This window comes from Saccoglossus kowalevskii, chromosome 4, assembly GCF_978046115.1.
Source record: "Saccoglossus kowalevskii chromosome 4, keSacKowa6.1, whole genome shotgun sequence".
NCBI classification, from domain to species: Eukaryota; Metazoa; Hemichordata; class Enteropneusta; family Harrimaniidae; genus Saccoglossus; species Saccoglossus kowalevskii.
The window spans coordinates 7,510,696-7,533,407 of NC_140644.1; the positions used below are offsets into that span (position 1 = coordinate 7,510,696).

Genomic DNA, 22,712 nt, shown 5'->3' on the forward strand with positions numbered 1-22,712 from the left:
TCCCGGTGATACCTGACACGACCCGCCCATCTAAAACAACGTATGTACATGCACATGTAGTCGCATGTATTACCCATGTACACATTCTCAGACTTTTAGATAAATGTTGCGAACGACTAATTAGGTGATTATTAATAACGATAACCAATTAATATTCATAATTGGCAACAAACACTACTTTCATAGTAACAGTAAAATACATCCAAACTGACAAAATAAACTACAACACATGTTTAAATGATTCTCGCCCCAAGGAGGAAAACTTGTAATAATCAAAGCGTTGTGATATCGATAATTTAATTGTATACCTACTAAAGAGTTGAAATGCCAAGTGTTTTAACGCATCGTACTTGAAATATTGAGCCATTAATCATATATGTGTCATCACATATATTCCACGTGTTTTGGAGGATTACCGTGTGATTTGCGTCAATAAAATGCAACTATAGAAAGGGTGCACAAAACGAGAAGGGATATTATGACTCGCTTTCTGCTTATCAATAGAGTTTCTCATTTTTGTATTGTGGGTGGACAATGGGATTGACCATGACTATGGAACTAGTTTGACTCTGACAACAGTTGTTGCTCTTGTGTGTCGCAGTCATCTCAAACACTTTTTTCGTGTGAAAGCGTAAAGATCGCGTTCTCCGGTACATGTTACAAAGTGCATTAAACACTGCGACATTGTTGCAACGGAAACACATTTTCCACTTATAATTCGGCACATCAGTAAACTATCCGGCCGTTGAAGCTAAAATGCTGAACAATGCGAGTGCGGTTTTTGAAAAATGCAAAATTAAAAATACGTTGACAACGCGGTGTCGATCAATACAATAGTATTCGTGTAATGGGTGCCAAACAGGCCAAGGACTTCATTTGTAAATTTCAACTTCCTAGTTGGATAAAATGTCGTCCTTTTACAACTCGTAACATCATTCGGGGGGTATTTAACACAGTGAGGCGTGCGAGAATTGTGAATTGCCGTCTTTGGAACAGGAAAATGTCGCACGCCATCTCGCTGTTTAAAATTGACTGCCAATGGATGTCACAATGCAGTCGCATGGATGTGTGGAGTGAATGCAACCACAACGTTGCTTGAAAGGCTAGATTCTGCTTAAGGTTGTGATTTAAATTTATAATAAAGTTTAGTTTTGAAAAACCTTAGTAATTACAATACGGACAAAAGCACGTGCCACGCGTCTTTCGACCAAGCGAGCATGAATGGACGACGACAACAACATGCTTCACCAGAGGAATTTGTTTATCTTGGGCAAAACCATTTTGCCATTTTGTACACGCGTCCGCGATGTGTAAAACGGGTCGACGTACTGTCGCTTAGAACAGTAGTCTAATGTATCATAATTATAATTAAAATCACAAATTTATTAGATTGACAGGGTTTGTTTCAGAAATATTTGTATATGAGGGTTAAAACGTCGAGGAATCTGCCTTGCTGTAACGTCCCTCTATATCATGCGACTCCCACTCGGATAGCGTGATTACTGCCCATGCCAGGTGCATTATGAGGCATTTAGTTACTAGCGATCTAAGTCCCATTCTGTGTTTGTAAATTCAAAAGGAAAGACGTCTCCCGTGTCTACTGACTGTGTACTACCACGCGTGGTCCGGGAATATCAAATCACGGTGGAACTTTTCTCTAACCTCATATCGCGTAATTTCCACAGAACAGATCCGCCAAGGAGTGTTTTACACTGTGATCAACGTTTTATGCAACGCGATATTTGTGGAAAACTTGGCAGGTGGAACCCAGCGAGTAGTTCGTGTTGGTTTCTTGAACTTCTATGAACAGGTCGACGCGACTACACTTGCCTTTGTTTCACCGCTGGTAAACAAATTGTGCGACGCGTGGATGATAGCACCGTTCAGTCTGCGTTTCATCGGGAACGCGGTGTTTCTCTCTGAGTCCTCGGACGGAAACAGTTGATGTAACACTAAACAGGCGGCTTCCTGGCTCGTTTACTTGTTATTCACCGCTACCTGTTTATTGAAGGTTGGTAGAGTGCGTGAGATGTGTAAACTAACGGCAGTTCACAGAGTGCCTTTTTTAAATGACTCTCCTCAAAAGACTGGTTTTCAATCAGTCGTCCAGTGGTTGTCTGCGTGCTGGCTTTAAGTGCCACTGTTGGGACGGTGCTTCTCCAAATTCATTTGCCTTTTTCACAGAAACTGTTCAGCGTCGCTGTGCGAAAACTAAACCAGTGTCTAATTTGTCATATAAACTCTACCGAGCGTTTAAAGCCCACCCATTGTTTATCTATAGGACACCTGAAAGAAGTTTTAACATCTGTTGTGTTTGGCTTTGGCTATAAGATGGACAAGATGCATTCATTTTTACGAACTGTCGCCGTTCGCTTGGTACTTTTTGTGTTAATTTGTATCGGTAAGTCGCTTACCACGGCGTGGGAAATTGAGTATTCTATTTTTGAGGAACAGCCACCTGGGATACCAGTCGGTAATTTAATTTCAGATCTCGGAATTGAAGAAGCCGGCATGCTCGGTGCTTACGACTTTCGTTTTTTTCAACCGCCCAATGGTAATGGATCTTTCTTGCAAGTTGGCGGGCGTAGCGGAGTTCTTACTACTACGCAAACAGTTGATAGAGAGAGACTTTGTGCAAACGTGGAAAGATGTATTCATGAAGTAATTATCACATTTCAGCACCAGTCTGTAGAATTTGTTAAAATTAGGATAGAAGTTTTAGATTTGAACGACCATGCGCCCACCTTTCCCCAGAACATCATTTGGATAGATATTTCAGAAACAACCGCTATCGGGTCGACATTTCCGCAGGGGGGATCGCTTTTTGCTGTCGACCCAGATGCGGGCAACAACACTGTACAACTTTACGAACTTTACAACTCGTATTCGGATACTTTTGGCCTTAACGCGTATTATAGTATTGTTGAGGAAGCGATAGTTGCTGAAATTGTTGTCCTGACAACGCTTGATAGGGAAGAAACAAGTTTTTATGAACTTGTGTTAGTGGCCAAAGACTTTGGAAACCCGATTCGGAGTGGATCAGCTTTGATAAATGTTAGTCTTATTGACGAAAATGATCACATACCAGACTTTCAGCAAAACACGTACCATGTTGAAGTGTCAGAAAATATGGCAGATGTAGTTGAGTTTTTAGTGGTGCATGCAGTTGACTTGGATGATGGCGTAAATGGGCAGGTAGTTTATTCATTTAGTCCAAGAACTCCCCCTTATATTCAAGAATTGTTTGCCATTGATTCTGTAAGTGGCGCAATGAAAACTTTACAGAGCTTAGACTATGAAGCCCAGCAGCATTTTCAAATCATTATTCAGGCTACAGATTTAGGGCCATCACCCACCCCCACCTATGCCACTGTCATCATAGACGTGGCTGATCTTAATGACAATTTTCCAGTGATTAGTTTGAGTTCTACCTCTGCTGTTGGTACTAATCAAGCTCTTGTATCAGAAGCTGTGTCACCGAATTATGAAGTTGCCTATGTGACGATCTCAGATGCAGACAGCGGGTTAAATGGTCAGATGACATTACAGTTGATAAACAGTAACAACGACTTTGTATTAAAAGAGATCTACACCAACGAACTATATATTCTGACTGTTGGTCAACATTCTCTTGATCGAGAAATCATTGCAGAGTACAATTTGACTCTACAAGCGACAGACGCGGGTGACGACCCCAAATCAAGTAGGGCTTACTTTTTTGTAAAACTTGCAGATATCAATGACAACTTTCCTGTTTTTTCTAAGCGAGTCTACACTGCTCAAATTCCAGAAAATAATATAGTTGGTGCATATATTACCAAGGTTACTGCATTGGATCCAGATTTAGATGCAAATGGTCAAGTTGAGTACGTACTTTGGAATTATCATCATGAGTTTGACATCAATATCATAACTGGTGAAATCACTGCTAAAAAATTGTTGGATTATGAGGAGCGTTCTTTTTATAACATTAATGTTACTGCCTGCGATCATGGAACTGTTCAACAATGTAGTGATGCCACTGTGAGACTCTTCATCCTGGATCAGAATGACCATGCACCTTTTTTCAGCCAGAATTCATACACTTTTTCAGTATCGGAAAACTTGCCTCCTGACACTTCAATTGGGAAAATCAGAGCTTCAGATTTAGACACTGGTGAAAACAGTCGTTTAATTTATTCTCTCCTTGGAGAACACAGCCAGCAATTCAGGATTAATCATCGCACTGGTGATGTTTTTACCCAAGTGTCCTTCAATTATGAGAGTGAAACTCAATGTGATCTTGTTGTCATGGTAACAGATCATGGGACCCCTGCAAGGACTGATAGTGCTACTGTCCATGTTGCCATTATTGATCAAAATGATAACAAGCCAGTGATTATATACCCACAAGGTTATAATATTATTTATGTACCTCTCTCTGCAAAGCCTGGACTAGCTGTTATGACAATTCAAGCGGCTGATGCTGATGATGGTCAGAATGGTGAATTGCGCTATTACATAACAGATGGTAACATCTTTGATCTTTTCCAAATCAGTGAAACGACTGGCGAGATCTACACGGCCAAAAATCTTGAGGAGAATTTAGTGGGACTGCATAAAATTACTGTCAAAGTTGAAGATCAGGGAGTTGATAAACAATCTGTCAGTTTGCGATTGAACGTTATTATATCAGACCTGCCCTTCAACCATTCCCTCGTCAACTATACAAATATTGGAAATTTAACTGAAGTTCTTCCACCAGCAAAAATACAGACATTTTTCCTGTTTACTGTTTCGGGAATCGCTATTTTGGTTCTCGGATCCTTGATATTGGTCTTGGTCATTGTTGTCGTCATCATCATTGTCAGATGTCGGACTAACGAAAAAGCAGTCCGAACTTACAATTTTCGAAGGGAGGAGAGTTTATTTAACACCAGTAAATCAACTAGTCGCACCGCAACTCCGCAAAATGTTGCAAACACGGTGGATGCATACCTGGCTATGCAGTCACCAGATGTGACCTGTGTCACACCAGGACTAATGCATGCTGGGAGTTTTGATAAACATTCTGGAATGGGGTCATCAGTTATGATACAGAATATGTACAATGATAACTCTGAATCTATCCGATCTAGTCACTCTGGAATTATGCCGATGTCAGACACTGACGCAGAGGTAGGTAGTTTAAGTTTTGTATTTCCTGCTCATTCAAAATTCAGTTTTAACAAGAAAATAATGTTTTATCCCATTTTTCAAGTGGAACTAAGCCTTTGTAAATTGATAAATGATCCTTTCAGGAACAAATTATGCAATAAAGTAATATTCCATCAACTGTGGAGATCAGTTGTCATGGCAACTGATTCCCACTTCATCCTTCCTATCTCCTTCATTAGTTTTGACAGTTTCCAAGATGTTACAGTTAATCTTTTTTCTACTTTTATTTTTATTGTTTTGTTTTTTTTATCACAAGATAATGAGATATAAAAAGTGTGGTCTTATTTAAAGTTATCTATCCTATTAGGCTTAGTGGTTTATAGATAATCCTGGCAGTAGATCAGGCAAAAATCAATAGATCATAATGCATGCGTGTCTGTTAAAAAAAACCCTTAATCTGACCTAGTATGATGGGTCTGTCTGATTTAAAAGTACTTTGGTCTGTCAAATGTCCTCTTAGAGTTAGTGCCCTTTATTGGGGCAAAGGAGGTTAAGCTTAAGTGATGACTAAATTTTGATAGATAACTCCAGAATACTACATTTATATGTATCTGTGTGATTAAAATTGGGGGGGTGGGGGTGGGTAACATAATCACTGAACTGACGCTGTGGCTGTGGTTATTTACAACATTTTGGTGATGAGCCATGTAAAATACTTTCACTTCCCTTCAGATTTTACTGTAATATGAGTTAGGTTTTATTTTCACTTATTATATGTATATATTAAATAATAAAATAAACTATCAAGTTAACTGTGCATAGAATGCATAGTTTCCTCCACAGTCCAGTGATTTTAAAACCCTCTACATTATCCCTGTAGCATAAAATCTGTTAATATGAAAAATGCATTAAATATTTCTTCTCAGTCAGTAAATTGTTAAAAAACGTATTTACTGTACAACTGTCTCAGTTAACATATTTTGACTGGAATTGAATAATGCTTGACAGAATTTGTTGTTTAGACTTGGAAGTAATTACAATTTAGTAACGCATGGATGTTTTGTCTGTACCAAACTGTCGGCCATGATGCAGGCTTCTTTGTGTAATTCTAGCGGCAGATAAATTAATATAAATGCATAATTGTTTTAAATATCAATAACTTTAATTGGTATATCAATTATTCGCATGTTACAACGATGAATCCCAACTGTGATGATTCCTTTTTTGCTTTCCATTTTTCTTTCCGTTATTCATGAAGTCTTTCAGCTGGTGAGGTGTTTATAAACATGCTTTCATCTCTACTTTAACCAAAAATATATCTGCGGTAAATGAGGAATAGATAAAACTAGTCTAGAGCAATTTCCCTCAGCTGGTGCTTTTGTTGGCCTTCGGGGAACTTTGAATAGCAACTGATGTAAGAGGAAGCTGGGACTTATTAAATCCAGACAAAATGGAAACTGTTAAAATAATTAATTAATACCGTTGTGTAATTTGATACAGAATATGTAATATTGAAGTGGGAAGTGTTGCAATGTTTATATTATTCAGATGTATTATGAAATATGCCTTATGTGTGACCCAAATGTTGCACATCCTGGTTCTTTGGGGGGGGGGGGGGTCATAATCAATTATAAAATTTAGATGCAATAATAAAAATTATTTTTGTTATAGGACTATATCACCAGAATGTCTGCCCTGCATGCATAAGATTATTAATGTATAGAAATTGCTACTCAATAACATCAAAAATGTATTTATAAATTGAAAAATGCTTCTTCAATCTTCCTTAATAATCGTTCATGGTCCTAACTTTGCTATGTACTGACTTATGATCTAGTTGTCTACCTGCGATAGGAATTGGCCTGCAGCAGTAGTCAAATTTGCCTCCTGATGTGCAATCAGGTGGAAAAAAAACACATAACGGTCGTTTGCCGCAAGCTAAGTATAAAATGAGTATTCCAGAACAGAGCCCTTGCTAATTTATAGCTTTTACTGGTAATGGCAGCAGTTTTCATCCATGACCTGGTTACAGAAAGTTTGGATGTGCTTTGCTTTAACCAAAGAATTCCTACAGTTTCCATGGTGATGAAAACTGATATCAAGCAGTTTTTGTGTTGTACCTCTCACTGAAAGTAGATGAACATAAGTCATTTGTAAAGGGCTGGTATTGAATGACTTTACATAGGGGTGAAATTAGAAAAAAAACAGCCATGAGACTTGATTATTATGTGTGTTAAATGCAACCAACCTTGGCGAGTGTTTGAACGATGGTAAAAAAAAGTAATTGTTCACCTGCCGAACTTTTGACATCTGCATCATATATTTTAAGAGGTTAAACCGCTGTGGAGGTGCAAGATAAAAGATGGGTTAATTGGCCTTGGTTTAAATAATCCTGGCGTCCATATATTGGGAAAAAGCCTATGGTATATTGTATCAATCACTGACTTTGAATTGCATTCAGTTAAAACGACTGCCAACAAATTTAAGATAAACACCCCTGAAGTTTTAAAGAAAGCGTACTATTTGTTTAATTGTGAAATGATTATATTCATATACTTGAGGAATGCAAGAATACTGTAAAATCTGTATTAGAAGCTGCCACTTCTATTAAAATGGTACAATGCAACAGGAGATGCCACTTCTATTAAAATAGTACAATGCAACAGAGGAGATGCGGCTTCTATTAGAGCATCTACACATATGAGAAACGATGAATTTTTGGTTCCAAATTGTTCAAAAAGAATGTGTGCGACTTCTATTAGGGATGCGGCTTTTAATACAAATTTTACAGGATAATTGTTGAATTTATTAAGTTTTAACTGATTGATTCCCTCTGGTTTGTGGCTTTTCTAAAATTTAGAAAAAGTAAAGCGAAAACGGATCATGAGAATTGACTGACTTGAATACTAACTTCTGTACTGTATACAGTCTTGTTTAAATAATTTATACCTTGGTTACCCATGCGTGGGTTTAGTATGTATAATAAGATTATCATTGTTTTGTACCCCCATGCCATTCATCCATCGCTGCACATATATAGTCGGGCGCGTTGTGGACTAAAATTCTCCACTTGTACAAAAATTGAGATCATGCATATCATTTTTCATATAACACTACATCACTAGTGATTTTTTACTTGCTCTCACTTTCAGACCTCTAGGTCATTGTTTCTTTATTTCAGTGTGTGATCAACAGACACATGGTTTAATTTGAACCACCGAATTAGCTATTAGTAGTAGTGCATGTACTTGCGTAAATAACAAGTATGTCTATGGTCAAAATAAGTCCTGTAAAATACTTTATTTGCAATATTTTTCCTGAAGGGATGATTTAAGAAAAATAAAATCCAGCGAATATATGTTTTTTCCTATATTTTACATTCAACTCATTAAAAATAATTACAAAACACCTTAAAATTTTTTGAGCAAAAATTAATTCCATCTAAAATAAAGTATTCTACTGTATACAATAAATGATACTGTAGAATACTTTATTTTCACTTGGAATTTATTTTCGCTATTTTCGCTGAAGGGATGATTTCGTAAAAATAAATCAGGCGAATGAACTTTTTTCCCTATATTTCACATTCAACTCATCAAAAATCAGTGAAAATAAATTCCATAAAGAACGCCCAAAAAGCCTTTTCAGCGAAAATTAATTCCAGCAAAAATAAAGTATTCCACGGTATTTCTTTACGATGTACTTCTAAAATGGCGAATACAGAACAAATAGTCCTGAATTGTATTTCTGGCACCTTCTTTCCAGCATTCCGCGTTGAGCATAATCTATATTCCCCCGAGAAAGAAAGACGCAAGTATTTTCTTAACCTTCAAAATAAATATATAAAATAATTGTGAAATTGTGTTGGAGATTTGGACGGATGTTAAAAAACTAAAATAACTCGTTGGATTTTTGAAGGCCGATTCAGCTGATTGAATAGATAGGATACGAGTAAATTGAATTTTATATGGTCTATTCATTACACACTCTAAGAGCACCGGCATATGGTTTGCTGTGACATGCTGACATTTGTAGTTTATAATGAAATACCAGATCAAGTCGCTTTTCATTCTTTTAGTTTTGACTCTACTTTGAGCTGCGATTCTGCATTGTGTTATATTTTTTTACGGAATCTCAAATTTGAATGCAATCTCGCGATGAAGTTTAGTTTACAGCGATAATGCCTTGATGAAAAAGGATTTATGCCTCATTGAAAATCCAAAGTATCTACATGTCAATTTAACAATGTGCCACTTGGAATGCCATCTTTATTTTGAGCTAATCCTGCAAATGTTTCCTGTGGGTAATGAGTGTTATATTGAAAACATAATAAATGAGAAAATTTGAATGTGCTGCATGTACAATGCAAAACCAATTTTCGCATAGGGGGTAGGGGTGCATTTTTATTTGCAGTGTGATATGAAAATTTTTTTTTTTTTATTCAAACTTTATTAAAATTTTCTGAAAACTCTGCCCAGATTTACAATACAGCTTTGAAAATAAACATGGTATTAAAGTTTACCATTCCCATGTATTATTTAACTCTGCAAATTCAATGTTGGTGCACTACTCAAATTGGGTCAGACACTGCATGTAAAGTGATTAGCATGGTATGAGAGAATTAATTATTTAAAATGAGTCATTAGTGTAAAGACTATACCAGTAATGCCATCTGATATGAATCCACGATGAAATAGGAGTATAGTGACTTGATCATTGCTCCTGATTGGTTAATAATTTGGTGCCATCTAACCAATCAGTGAACACCTTATTTGTGTGGTCCTCATTGGTTACTGAAGCCTAGCCATCTAACCAATCAGTGAACACCATATTTGTGTGGTCTTCATTGGTTACTGAAGCCTAGCCATCTAACCAATCAGTGAACACCATATTTGTGTGGTCTTCATTGGTTACTGAAGCCTAGCCATCTAACCAATCAGTGAACACCATATTTGTGTGGACTTTAATGGTTACTGAAGCCTGGCCATCTAACCAATCAGTGAACACCTTATTTCTGTGGTCTTCATTGGTTACTGAAGCCTAGCCATCTAACCAATCTAAAATCACACAGTCATGGTAGATTTTGTCTGAGCCTGAATTGACAGTCAAGATAAAATGTATGTTTTGCAGAGCAGTGTACATGAATATTAAGTGAAAAAAATGAGAGTTCCAGTGGTTTCTATGGAAACAACAGATTTTATCATTTCTTCATTTTAGAATATTGTATCTCATTCAGATCTTTTCAATATTTTGATTGGAAAACAAAATTATTAGAGATGAGAAGCATAATTTGTGCTCCAAGTCTGAATGTTTTGTGTCCTGGTTGTAGTTGTACCTTGAGTGAATAAACCTTATAGGAAGCCAGCTAGAGCCACTGATCTAGATTGAGTCACTAATTAATTGGATGCACCTTTGAAAACATAGTGCATCTCTGGTTGATGTTGGGATTATAGTGCAAAGAGTGTAGTATATTCACCATACATAAACCATGCAATGCCTCTGTCACGCAATGTGTTAAATATCCGTAAGGAAATTAGTATCCCCATACAACCATGGTATGGTATGTGATTTCTGTGGCCTTATGATATAAAAAGACCAGCAAAGACAACATTTAAATTTTAAAGGCCGTCGCCTAAACAAAGATATTTAAAACATTGAAAAATATTTTTCAAAATCCATTCTTAAATCTAAACTGATGCAAATATGGGCTATATTATTATTTTCAGGACTCTTGTTATTTGCATATGCTTGTTATTCCGCATACATATGCATTTGTTGCCGGATATCACAAATGAATGATTCATTTCTTTTATTTTAATTACAGTCCTTGAACGGAAACTTTACTTTTCAAAATAACTCTGACTGATATTGATTTATGTGCAAGATGATTTTTTTTTTATCTGTTATGTCAAAGGATAAAATAAAGTTAAATGTTAAAATTCAGTAACGTTTTTTAGGTGGATACGATTGTGCAATTCAGTTTTAAAATCAACCTAAAATATAGTTTCTCCTGAATTGTCTTAAATAAATTAACATGGCTCTGTTAAATGCAGATAAAAATCTGTAATTAGTCGAAACAAAATTCAGTTAAAGACAAGTTTGATTTTGGGCCTCAAGCAATTTTTGAAGTTGTTTTATCAGGTCACCTTTTTTTGTGAGTCGAGTGTTTTATAGCGTTATAAAATCCTCGTGGGGGATGCGTTCTTATTTTGCCAGAAGCGCTTCATTGCCAGCTATTCCACATACTTACTATTGTTGTTTGACGAGAATGTCTGAGTGTCCCTACTTTACTGGAGACGTCAATCTGACTTTATCACACTCTTTGGCTTCTTTTTACAGTGTCGATTTAAATTTCATTATTTTAGATTGTTTGGTTGAAAATACATCAATTTTAAAAGTTTAATGTGAGAAGGCGTTTTTGATTACTGGTATGTTCAAATAACAATCGAACAATTACTTTAATTTCGCAATGAGTCTTGCTACCCAGTAGTAAAAGAAATTGTGAATATATAAAGAAGTTTGAATCTAAGAGAAAAAGACAGGAGATATGATCATTTCAACTGCAGGTTTTAGTTAAATTATTTATTGTGCACCTGCTTATGTTTACTAGTATACAATTAGTATTATTCTTCAGTGCAATGATATGACTGTTTTGTATTAAATGAAAACCCATTATTGGAATTTCTTAATTACATAAGCTACAAAAAATACAAAATACGAGAAGTATGGTCTGTTGGAATCACAGAATAATCATTATACTGGCTAACTAATTATAAAAAAACGGTTCTATAATAATGATTTATATTCAGAATTGTTGTTGAATCCCATAACAGTGAATACTTGCCACTGTTACTGCATGAAATGTCAGCGATGTGTCAATAAGCCGTTTATAAATTCCAAAGTTTAACCTTTTTGTGAATTCATATATGTATTCTCCATGATTAATATTAATTGCAGTAGTGAAAGTATTGCATAAAAATTGACAATTTCTCAGTTGAATTAATAATAGTCACTATTTTTGTTACCAATCAGGTTGATCAACTGCTGTCTTTTCCCACAAAACACCAACAAGACCAACAGGATGAGATTGCAAGTTATGATAGTGGTCGTGGAGAAAGCGACCGGGATGCCCGCGAACACAACTCGGCTAATGGATTGGCGAGTAATTCACAAAAGGACCATAAAGAGACTGGTATGTACATTTTTTTATCACTGTTAGCCATGCCATAGTCTGGCAATGTGTGTTTGAATTCTACATACGCTACTTCCCATGGGACCTTCTACTGTCAGATATGCCACAGACTACTATGATTTAATTCCATTGACTAAATCCGCTTGTACACTATGTACTAGGTAAATATGTCTATGCGAAAGTTTATAACTGTCTTAAAAATGCTAGTGATGTGTATAGGAGCAGATTGTATATTTGCTCATTATCTGAAATTATTCGTTATTATTAGTCTTAATAACAGCATTGACATGAATTGATACATCACAATTAATTAATGTGAAACCGATTTACTGAGGTGTTCAGTTTATAGAGGTATTATAATGAAATCTGTCTAAATCAAATTACTAACCATATTTTTTGGAGATGCAGGGATTGCGTTAACCCCATATTTTGCTTCCCTGACTCCAATTATTGAAGAGGGACCCAGTTTTTCAGGCAAGCTGGGGTGTTATTCAGGCTAACATTTTTATTTCTTAAAATTTTGTGAGTGGGGCTTGTCTTGCCGACAAACTAGTGCAAACCCTGGGTGAGGTAATAATTTTTAATTGCTTGCAATCAGCCAGAGATTCGCCAAAAGCCAATTGGATATTGAGGATGGAGTTGAGTTGTGGAGATATTAAAAATATCCAATTGACTATATCATATAAAATGTGCACGATTCATGTGATAAGTTGCTTTATGAATTCAATACAAAAAATATGGTATTTATGCTTCTCAGGAATTTGAATAAAGTCAGGATAATTTGAGGCAAATTTCCCCCAAAGTCTAGACCTAAAGTGACTGAAATGTCAGTTGCCTTAACATTTCTGTGGTAATTGTGTACATTATTTTTGTAGGCAGTTGGGCACATCTGATCAAAGGAAATGATAAAAAGAAATATACAGAGACTTTTTATTGAGTTTCAAACCTCATTTGTCTTGTGAAGATAATACCAAGGTTTGCCAAATACTGCACAATCCAAGTTGTAGATAATTGAAATGTACAACAATTGGTCACTATGGTTACAGAAAGCATCAAATGAAATTATGCTATCTCGCACTAAAAGAAGTTGTGGTCTGTACAGTATAGGTATAACGTAATTAAATAGATACCCAAATGTTTACATTTAGAAAGCTGTCTTCAACATTACAATGCCTGTATTTTCTGTGCTCCAACTTAAAATAACTGTTTGAGATCTATATTAAAATCGCTTGCGGACATTTCATCTAATAATGAGGGTTGATCACATAACTATTGATAAGGAACTGTGTAAATTTTTTCATTATTTTCACTTCACACAAAATGTGTTTTTGATAAGAAGCTGTCTGAGTTGTTTTTTAAAAATTTACATTTTTGGAATAAATTTCTATAGTAATCGTTAATATATTATTTCACCAAAGAATAATTTATTCATCAGAATTTCCTTGTACATTTCTTGACACCCAAGTGATCATAATGCTATTGTAAGTTTCACTATTGTGTACAAACACAATTTTTAGATATGATGAAACCATTTTACCATAAAAATTGTTGGTAAAATAGCCAAAAAATCCATTTTTCATTGATGTTCTTTTTTAAACAAAAATATTATTTCAGTGACCATATATTTTTATCTGGGTTATATGAACAACATCATTAAAATAAAACCGTAATATGAAAGTCGAGGAAATAGGATGATGCGTTTTAATGGTACTACTATGGTTGTTTCATGTACCGAGAACTGTAACTGTACTGGTATTTTGAAACTTAAAATAGTCCACCTTTACCGTTATCATCATTAAGGTCTTTGACTTGTTTGTATAGTCAAATATGGTTTGACTCCTTAAATTTTAGTTCAGTTTTTATTTTACTCGTACATCTAGAAAGTTGTATATTTAATTTTTTCAATTATAAGTGATGCAAAAAAGGCTGTCACTCTCCCAAGAATGTTACTTGCTAACCACTTGTTTATCGTCATTTCCAAAACAGATCACTTCTATTTCCAAAATACGATTTAATTCAATGTGTAATTATAAAATTTAATTTGGTCAATTTCAAAGGATGAGAAAGGATATGTGAACAAAATTCAAAACTTTAAAAACTTTTTTTCTAAAACTTCCGTTAAAGGGTAGTGATCGCCGCGCCACTTCCTGTCCGATTTATGACCCATAGCGACATAAAATGCATGTGAAATGCATTGTTTAGATGAAATTTGAACTTGCACACTGCATGATGACCACTGCCTTTTAAAAGGGACTTCAGTATTACCAAATTGACCTCAAGAACATTAATGTAGATTCCATGGTGAACATGTGGCATTGGCACTAAGATATCACCCACTGAAAACATCGTTCAGAATAATAAGATTTATCAAAAGTTAGTTCGTCATCAAAATCCATTGTTCTCAGATAATAATAGCCATATTTTTCGTTGAATATTACAGGAATATTAACTTTTGGTATTTTAAAATAAGACTATTCTTTTTTAGTGTGTAACCAGATTCGTACTAACAAGGTTTGACTTGCATGTACTTGATTGATATGTGGTATACGATACATGTCTATGTTGCGACATTTGTGATTTGTGATGATCCATGTGACCAGGTCACATGTCTCAGTTCAGCTACACTAACGCTCCGTCTGATCTCCCTATGAATTACAATTATATTTCCCCACACAGCGTGATAAGAAACCAATTTCTTGTTTCGATTCACCTCATTAAGATTTTTTTCAATTTTCTGATTCCCAGTAAGATTACAATTAACATGTTGTTATGGTAACATGATTCGTTTGGTAGTTTATAGACTGTATCGGTTCGGTGGACCAAAAACCTGTGTCGGGTTGAATTCCTTCTGTCTAGAGGCTTTACACTCAGCACTCTTTTGCAGCCTCAATTTCTTGTTTTTAGTGGTTTTTACTTTTGGATGTGCCTTTTATTATTTACATTGTTGTGGTTATAGAAATGTTACTGTTTAAAATGCTTATTGGAGGAGAGAAGTGACTGTTAAAAAGCAAGATTGTAGTTTTGCTTATTGGTTAAATCTCTGTTCTAAAACAAGTTACAACTTTACGTTCAAGTCTATTGTTTAGAATTGTCAACAATATTGAAGGTGTTTTGTATGGTGTTCTATAAAATGAAAGCGTCAGTCTTATCAGTGCCGTGATCCTATTGTGAGTCTCATATTAAACATGGTTACAAGTGTTTTGGTCCTTTGCTTTAAGTAACCGCTCACGTCAGTCCTGATTGTATTTGCTTGTTGTGCCCAAGAATGAACCTGACAAACGTTCCGTGTACCATGTTCGAAAAAGAAATTCATTACTTTGTACCTGTCACTGAGAAGTTTAATTTAACTCAATAAAAAGTTGCCCGGCAAAGTTTATCATTGTTGAGTTGTTTCACATACAGGTTAGAAATAAAGGGAGTTTTTAGTTTTGGACAATAAAAGAAGTTGTTGAATTACAAGTGCAGTTTGGTTTTCTATGGTGATTACTTTGGTGCTTGGGGTGACGCTCTGATGTGAAAGAAATGAATAACAAGTCAGTTTGGTATGTGATAGACCAAGAGAATGACTCACCACCTGTTTCCAGTTTTAAATAATATTTGTAATGTACATGTTTATTGAAATGAACTAGTTAGTACTGGTTAGAACTAGTTGGTAACATGCTGGTAGAATGTAATTTTTGATTTAAAACTTGTTATAAAAACAATGCTATCAACAATGGTTTTCTCGAAAGGCTTGATGGGGGAAAAAAAAATTCTTTGATATTCTCCGATAAACGAATTTGTCATAGGTGGTAGGATAGGTCATTTTGTTAAGTAAGTCATGTTGGATTTCTGTCTTTGTCGTGATGCTCTGAGCTTATCTGTATCATCGACTACTCTATACTGAGAGGAAAATCTCACCTGCAGAGTTTGTAAATATAAATGTGTTGTGATTCAGTTTAAATGCAGCAAAATAATCTGTACTAGCTTTTTGGCATGCATAACAGCTATTCCATAGAACAAACTGTCTTAGATTACAAGATTTGTAAAAACGTTACTTTTTTTCAAGACCAGCGATGCATGCGTAATAACGTTACTTGTAATTACATTCCACATATTGTCTGAAAGAGAATGTACAACTGGTTTATAAGATTTTGAAGAGATAGAAAGAATTTAGGTGAAGAAAATGTCAAATTTCCTGTGCATGTTTTGAAAGTTTTGTCGTGCCTCTTGAAATTGATACTATCTACTCGCTTTATACACACCTTTGCAGTCGTCACCATGGTTATTTGAATAAACGAACATCTCTGGGGAGGTCTCTCCATTATTCACATAAAACAACACTAACGCTAACACGACAGGTTTCTTTTACTTCTAGAAGATTTTCTTACTGGCTACATTCTGACTCGCTTATATAAATAAAAAAAAATGCTGAAATTCGTTTTCCAACATATTTGTACAAACTTGTATATTACTAAAATCCTGCATAATTGAATCGTCTTATTGAGATCATAAGACGATTCATCGTCTCATTTTAGACAGTTGACATGAATCTTTTATCATTGTTGGTTGTCTTTTATACACCATCACGTCCGTTTCATTGTCAGAACCCATGATACTTAATTCGACCTGCACTTCCGCGATGTAATGATTTTTACTCAAGATTTGTTAGTAAAAAGATTTTTACATTGAAACTCAATGAATAGAACAGTTATAAAAGATTAATTTTTCAAATTGCCTCTCTCATTTCCTAGGTTTCCTATAAATTTGTGAATTTCCTGTGTTTCTTTTCATATGAAGTATACTGGAGAACACATGAATAAAGGGATCAACTTGTTCAATTTGTAGGGGGTTGAAAAATAAATGAACAAGGGATCAACTTGTTCAATTTGTAGGGGGTTCAAAAATAAATGAACAAGGGATCAACTTGTTTAATTTGTAGGGGATTCAAAAATAAATGAACAAGGAATCAACTTGTTCAATTTGTAGGGGGTTGAAAAATAAATGCACAAGGGATCAACTTGTTTAATTTGTAGGGGGTTCAAAAATAAATGAACAAGGTATTCACTTGTTTAATTTGTAGGGGGTTCGAAAATAAATGAACAAGGTATCAACTTGTTTAATTTGTAGGGGTTCAAAAATAAATGAACAAGGTATCAACTTATGCAATTTGTGGGGTTTCAAGAATAAATAAAACACTGAACATCTTAAATTTTTAACATGAATTGAATATCTTAGTTTGCCGAAATTTTTTTAATACTTTTTCAGTAAATTTTTTTTTTAACTTTCACAAATTATACTCTTTAATTGCAGTGGTCATCTTGCCACGTTCTGTTCAATGTGGGACTCATGAAATTCGAACATGCGCTAAGTTAATAGAAAATTATACCAAAATGTATTATATTGTTGAGTGAACAATTTAGCATTCAAAATTCACCATTAATGAATGATGCTTGTACATTTCAATATGTACCTTTGAAACTTGAAAGCAGATTTAAAGTTGCTATTTAAATATTGCGACTAAATGTAGAAGTCAAATGACATTGATTCAGCTTGTTTCATTGAATGCTACCAGCTTTGAAGTCTCCTTCCTGTAAAATGTATTCTCCAAGATATTGCCTCTAGATATGCCAAGATTAAATTGCGTTCTTTGTGCACATTTTGATGTCTACGGTTCACCTAATTTTTCAAATTGTGTATTCAGGATACAATAAAAAGTAATCATAGTTACAGTGAATGCTATTTTATTGTTGTGTTTATGGGGTTGTTTGACAGGCCATGATATCAAACCATTTCGATTGATACGATTATGGCTGAGTAACTGTTAACGGACAGAAGCAGCTGTTTGCAAAAAATTTCATTATCCGTCATCAGGTCAGATATTGTAGGTGTGCGCAAGTTTGCCTACCTTTTTTCTGCTTGTTCATTTAGAACAGTTTTTAAGGTTTACAGGTTTGTTACAATCTGTGACATATCAAAGGTTGTACTGTGGAAGATTGCCCCAGTTTGTAGTACTGTAAAAGGATTAATTATTCACTGGGTTTTAATTTCGCTGCCTGGAAAATGCATTAAATTAAAACCCAGTGAATAAAATTTAGCATAGAACACATTATCTAAAATGATTAAACCGTGAATTTTTAAAACCCACTGAATGTACCTGTTTACAATTAAGAGCATGTCAGACATAATTGTTATTGTTGTGATCACTTAAGGCCGCTTTATTTTAGGAAGTCTTGAGTTTAATTTCAAGATTCTGTTGAATAACATTTCTCATAAATTGTACAAAATCCAAAGCCCATGCATTTGCAGGGGTTTTTCGTCAGATTATACATAAGTGGGAATGCAACTTTTAGCCCTGAATTGACCTTACCCAAACTTCTGTTTTATAAAAATTATCATTGGATTAAAAATTATAACATTTTTTCTTCTACCTCAACTTGCTGTAGCACAAGGTATTTTAAGGTTACAATAACAAGACACCATGCACATACAATTGCCTCAGTCCATTACTAGGTGTGTTTACGTTTGGCATCGCCAACCATTGTGCAATGCAGAAAGTATTTATCTTTTCAAGCAGTACCAGTATGGTTAATTAAATCACTTTGTTATCAAAAAACGTTTTCCAGAGAAAGCAATTAAAATACTTCCTGAAAATGTTTGTTTGCGTTCATTTAAACTAAAAAATGTTTCAATTACATGTTTTATATCAACCCTATAAAATGTACGAAAATCTGAAAAAAACTTTTGCCCTATCACTGTGCTACGGATGGTTAGTATAAATAGTCTACACACAGGATTGAACAAATATTAGCTAAGTTTCAGTGAATTAAACTGGTATTGTCTCCAGGGAGGTCAAGGGGTTACGCTCTATGCAGCAAAAGAAACTGTTGCGTTTTTCAGGATAAAAATACGACGCAAGGTGCTATTTTCATCACAACATAGCATGTGCTATAATGGGCCAATGCGACATATATTTATGCGATAAGACATTTAAGATTAAATTTGTGGAATAAATGTTATAGAGCACGTACCCTTCAATTCCGACACGCTTTATATTCAATGGTTATGCTAATAATGTATAATAATATAAAAAATTTGTTTTTCTTAATACAGATGATGCACTCGAAGACACCAGTTATATGGCGAGCCCTCGATGTACTGTTGAATGTAAAACGTTAGGTCATTCTGATCAATGCTGGATGCCACCTCAAGAACCCAATCCCCGGCAACACCGTATTCCTGTTGATATCCCCGACAACTATCTTGCATCATACAATTGTGATGATCGAGGAATGGCGAGTCCCACATACAGTGATAGCGATTCTAGTCCAGATTACGAATTGGAGAATGGTGTCCAATGGCCGATCGCTAGCTTCACATCTTTTGGATATGATCCACCAAAGCCAGCAGCATCTAACACAAACTTTGATCGCCAAGGAAGCGCAAGACTACGGCATCATTTGTTTTCAGAGCCATTGACTCCAATCACTGAGCACCCAGCAGAAAGTTTAACTGAACTCTTGGAAGGTGCACAGGAATTGGAGCGACAGAAAAAGAATGACTTGCATAGCCAGATGAGTTTAGGGGATCATTTAAGTAGTCGATCAAGCAGCACGTCATCGGGTAACAGTTACGTCAATAGAAATCCACCAAACGACAGTGCAATGAATAGAGCGGCTCACAGACAATCGCCAAAATCATTCTCTGATTACTCCTGTACTATGTCAGAAAGTAGCCTATCAGAAGGAGAGTTTGAAATTGACTCGTATCCAAGGAAGAATGTTGTGAATCTCCTTGACAACCAGAGAGAAACGGCTATTACTGATGACGGAGAACACTGTGATGCGGCTCAGTTGGTTAAGCACATAGACAGTCTATTTTTCAGTGATTCCACTGTTTGATCTCAACACGACCAATGAAACTACTTAATTTTTTTTTTTTACTGTGACAATATGTCAGTTGTTGTGTTTACTTTTCTGCTATAAACATGCTACAGGTGGTTTTCAGGGTGTCATGTCAATGCAATGTTTCCTATCGTAGGAGTTTATGCTCAGCACCGCTGTTGAATTCTAAATTGGTGAAATCGTTTTTGAAAGTTTGTCAGTACATTTTAACCCATGGCTAGTGTTTTCTACCCAACAAGTGTCTGCAGCGGGCTTTGATAAAAAAAAAGCTTGTTACATTTCACCCTAAATAAATGGAATAACTCAATAATTATGTCTTCCGCTTTGTACACTGCAATCATACCTCACAGTATTTTGTGACTATCATTTGGGCCAATTGAAGTAGGCATTTGTGCTGAGAGAAGTAACTAGCAAGCTTTTGTTTAATCTATCAAATAATTTGCTTGCCCTCCATTAAATCAGTTACGTAACATTCAATTTTGAGAAAAAGTAGTACTAATGAAAGAAGAACTCTAGCAATATTTTTTTTACAGTTTATATAAATATATCTATAATATATATTTCACCAAAGAGCTTTATCATTACTGTTTTAGTTTGTTTTTAAAAAAAAAATTAAAATTTTTCATGTTACGGTGCTTTGCCTATGACATAGGACAAAACTTAGTTTTTGAGAGTTTGTTTTTAGAGCCAATTTTAAAGTTTATGTAATTTGTTTTTTTGGACAAATATATATTAAGTATGTAGCATGCTTATTATATATTCATATTCACTGGAAAAATAACAAAGTAAATTTAGAAATAATGACTAGAAATCTTTAATCAGTGACTTTGGGGAGCTTACTCATTTATATGAAAAATTTGTACCTGTACTTGGATCCATCTTAGTATTGCACAAAGAATTTGAGTTGAACAGCTCCAATTTTCATGAAGAAGTCCCCCTAGTTCATTCAAAGCTATTTAATTTTCATCTGCCAGTTATTCAGTTCTTTTAGTTTGTTCAGAGTTATATGATTGTTAAAGCAATAAAGATTTTTATATTCATGTTAATATCTGTGTTTTGAAAATTTGTTCAATACAATCATTCCCATTTAATGATTGTGAATTCTGTATGTAGTTAGACTCTTGCCACCAGACCTCAGAGTGCATGGAGCAAGAAAGTTGAAAGGTCTCTACGATATGCACTAAACTGAAAATAAAGCCATCTAGTTTACCTAATATATTCCGAAATTAAAAACCTGCATCAAGGTAACATTATGACTCATTCCACTGATACATAGAATTTATGTAATGTCCTACTTTCTACATTTTGCTCCACTGATTAATGCCTAGAATCTATAGGATGTTTCACTCACTATTTCTCTCTTCTCCAATTATGCCTAGAATCTATGGGATGTTTCACTCACTGCATCTTCCTCCATTAATTATGCCTGGAGTCTATTGCTCCATCTCCTTCCACTAATTAATGCCTAGAATCTATAGGATGTTTCACTCACTATTTCTCTCTTCTCCAATTATGCCTAGAATCTATGGGATGTTTCACTCACTGCATCTTCCTCCATTAATTATGCCTGGAGTCTATTGCTTCATCTCCTTCCACTAATTAATGCATAGAATTTATAGGATGTTCCACTTGCTATATCTCCCTCTACATTGGTGGAGTGAAAACAAAACAGTGAAACCTTAGGCATAGATAAGTATTAGTGGAGTAAAATATCAGATAGTGTTAAGCTAAACTTGGTACAATGTAGTTGTGCCACTGTGTTCTAGGCATTAGTGGAGTAGAACACTGCATAGATCTGAGGTGTTAGTGCAGTGGTGTATAGAGATTCTAGGCATTAGTGGAGTAGAACACTGCATAGATCTGAGGTGTTAGTGCAGTGGTATATAGAGATTCTAGGCATTAGTGGAGTAGAACACTGCATAGATCTGAGGTGTTAGTGCAGTGGTGTATAGAGATTCTAGGCATTAGTGGAGTAGAACACTGCATAGATCTGAGGTGTTAGTGCAGTGGTGTATAGAGATTCTAGGCATTAGTGGAGTAGAACACTGCATAGATCTGAGGTGTTAGTGCAGTGGTGTATAGAGATTCTAGGCATTAGTGGAGTAGAACACTGCATAGATCTGAGGTGTTAGTGCAGTGGTGTATAGAGATTCTAGGCATTAGTGGAGTAGAACACTGCATAGATCTGAGGTGTTAGTGCAGTGGTGTATAGAGATTCTAGGCATTAGTGGAGTAGAACACTGCATAGATCTGAGGTGTTAGTGCAGTGGTGTATAGAGATTCTAGGCATTAGTGGAGTAGAACACTGCATAGATCTGAGGTGTTAGTGCAGTGGTGTATAGAGATTCTAGGCATTAGTGGAGTAGAACACTGCATAGATCTGAGGTGTTGGTTGAGTGGTGTATAGAGATTCTAGGCATTAGTGGAACCATCCTGTCATAGAATAGAGCATAGAGTGAAATACATTCTAAACATTAGCAGAGCGAAGCACAGTGAGTAGA

The 22,712-nt window shown here is 35.3% G+C and overlaps 1 protein-coding gene across 1 annotated transcript; it reads left to right on the forward strand.

Annotated features, from left to right (window-relative positions):
• The first annotated feature begins 1,564 nt into the window (after positions 1-1,564).
• On the forward strand, positions 1,565-21,257 carry LOC100372141 (protocadherin-11 X-linked-like). Its single transcript, XM_002741344.4, has 3 exons — positions 1,565-5,157; positions 12,169-12,328; positions 19,421-21,257. Exons 1-3 carry the CDS (start codon positions 2,332-2,334, stop codon positions 20,206-20,208), a joined length of 3,774 nt encoding a protein of 1,257 aa, XP_002741390.1. The 5' UTR covers positions 1,565-2,331; the 3' UTR covers positions 20,209-21,257.
• Positions 21,258-22,712: the final 1,455 nt, after the last annotated feature.

Excerpts from the sequence above, each read along its gene's own strand:
- LOC100372141 (XM_002741344.4), top strand. The coding sequence starts at position 2,332 with ATGGACAAGATGCATTCATTTTTACGAACTGTCGCCGTTCGCTTGGTA. Across the intron at positions 5,158-12,168 it reads TGTCAGACACTGACGCAGAG|GTTGATCAACTGCTGTCTTT; the intron begins GTAGGTAGTTTA and ends GTTACCAATCAG. Across the intron at positions 12,329-19,420 it reads AAAGGACCATAAAGAGACTG|ATGATGCACTCGAAGACACC; the intron begins GTATGTACATTT and ends TTCTTAATACAG.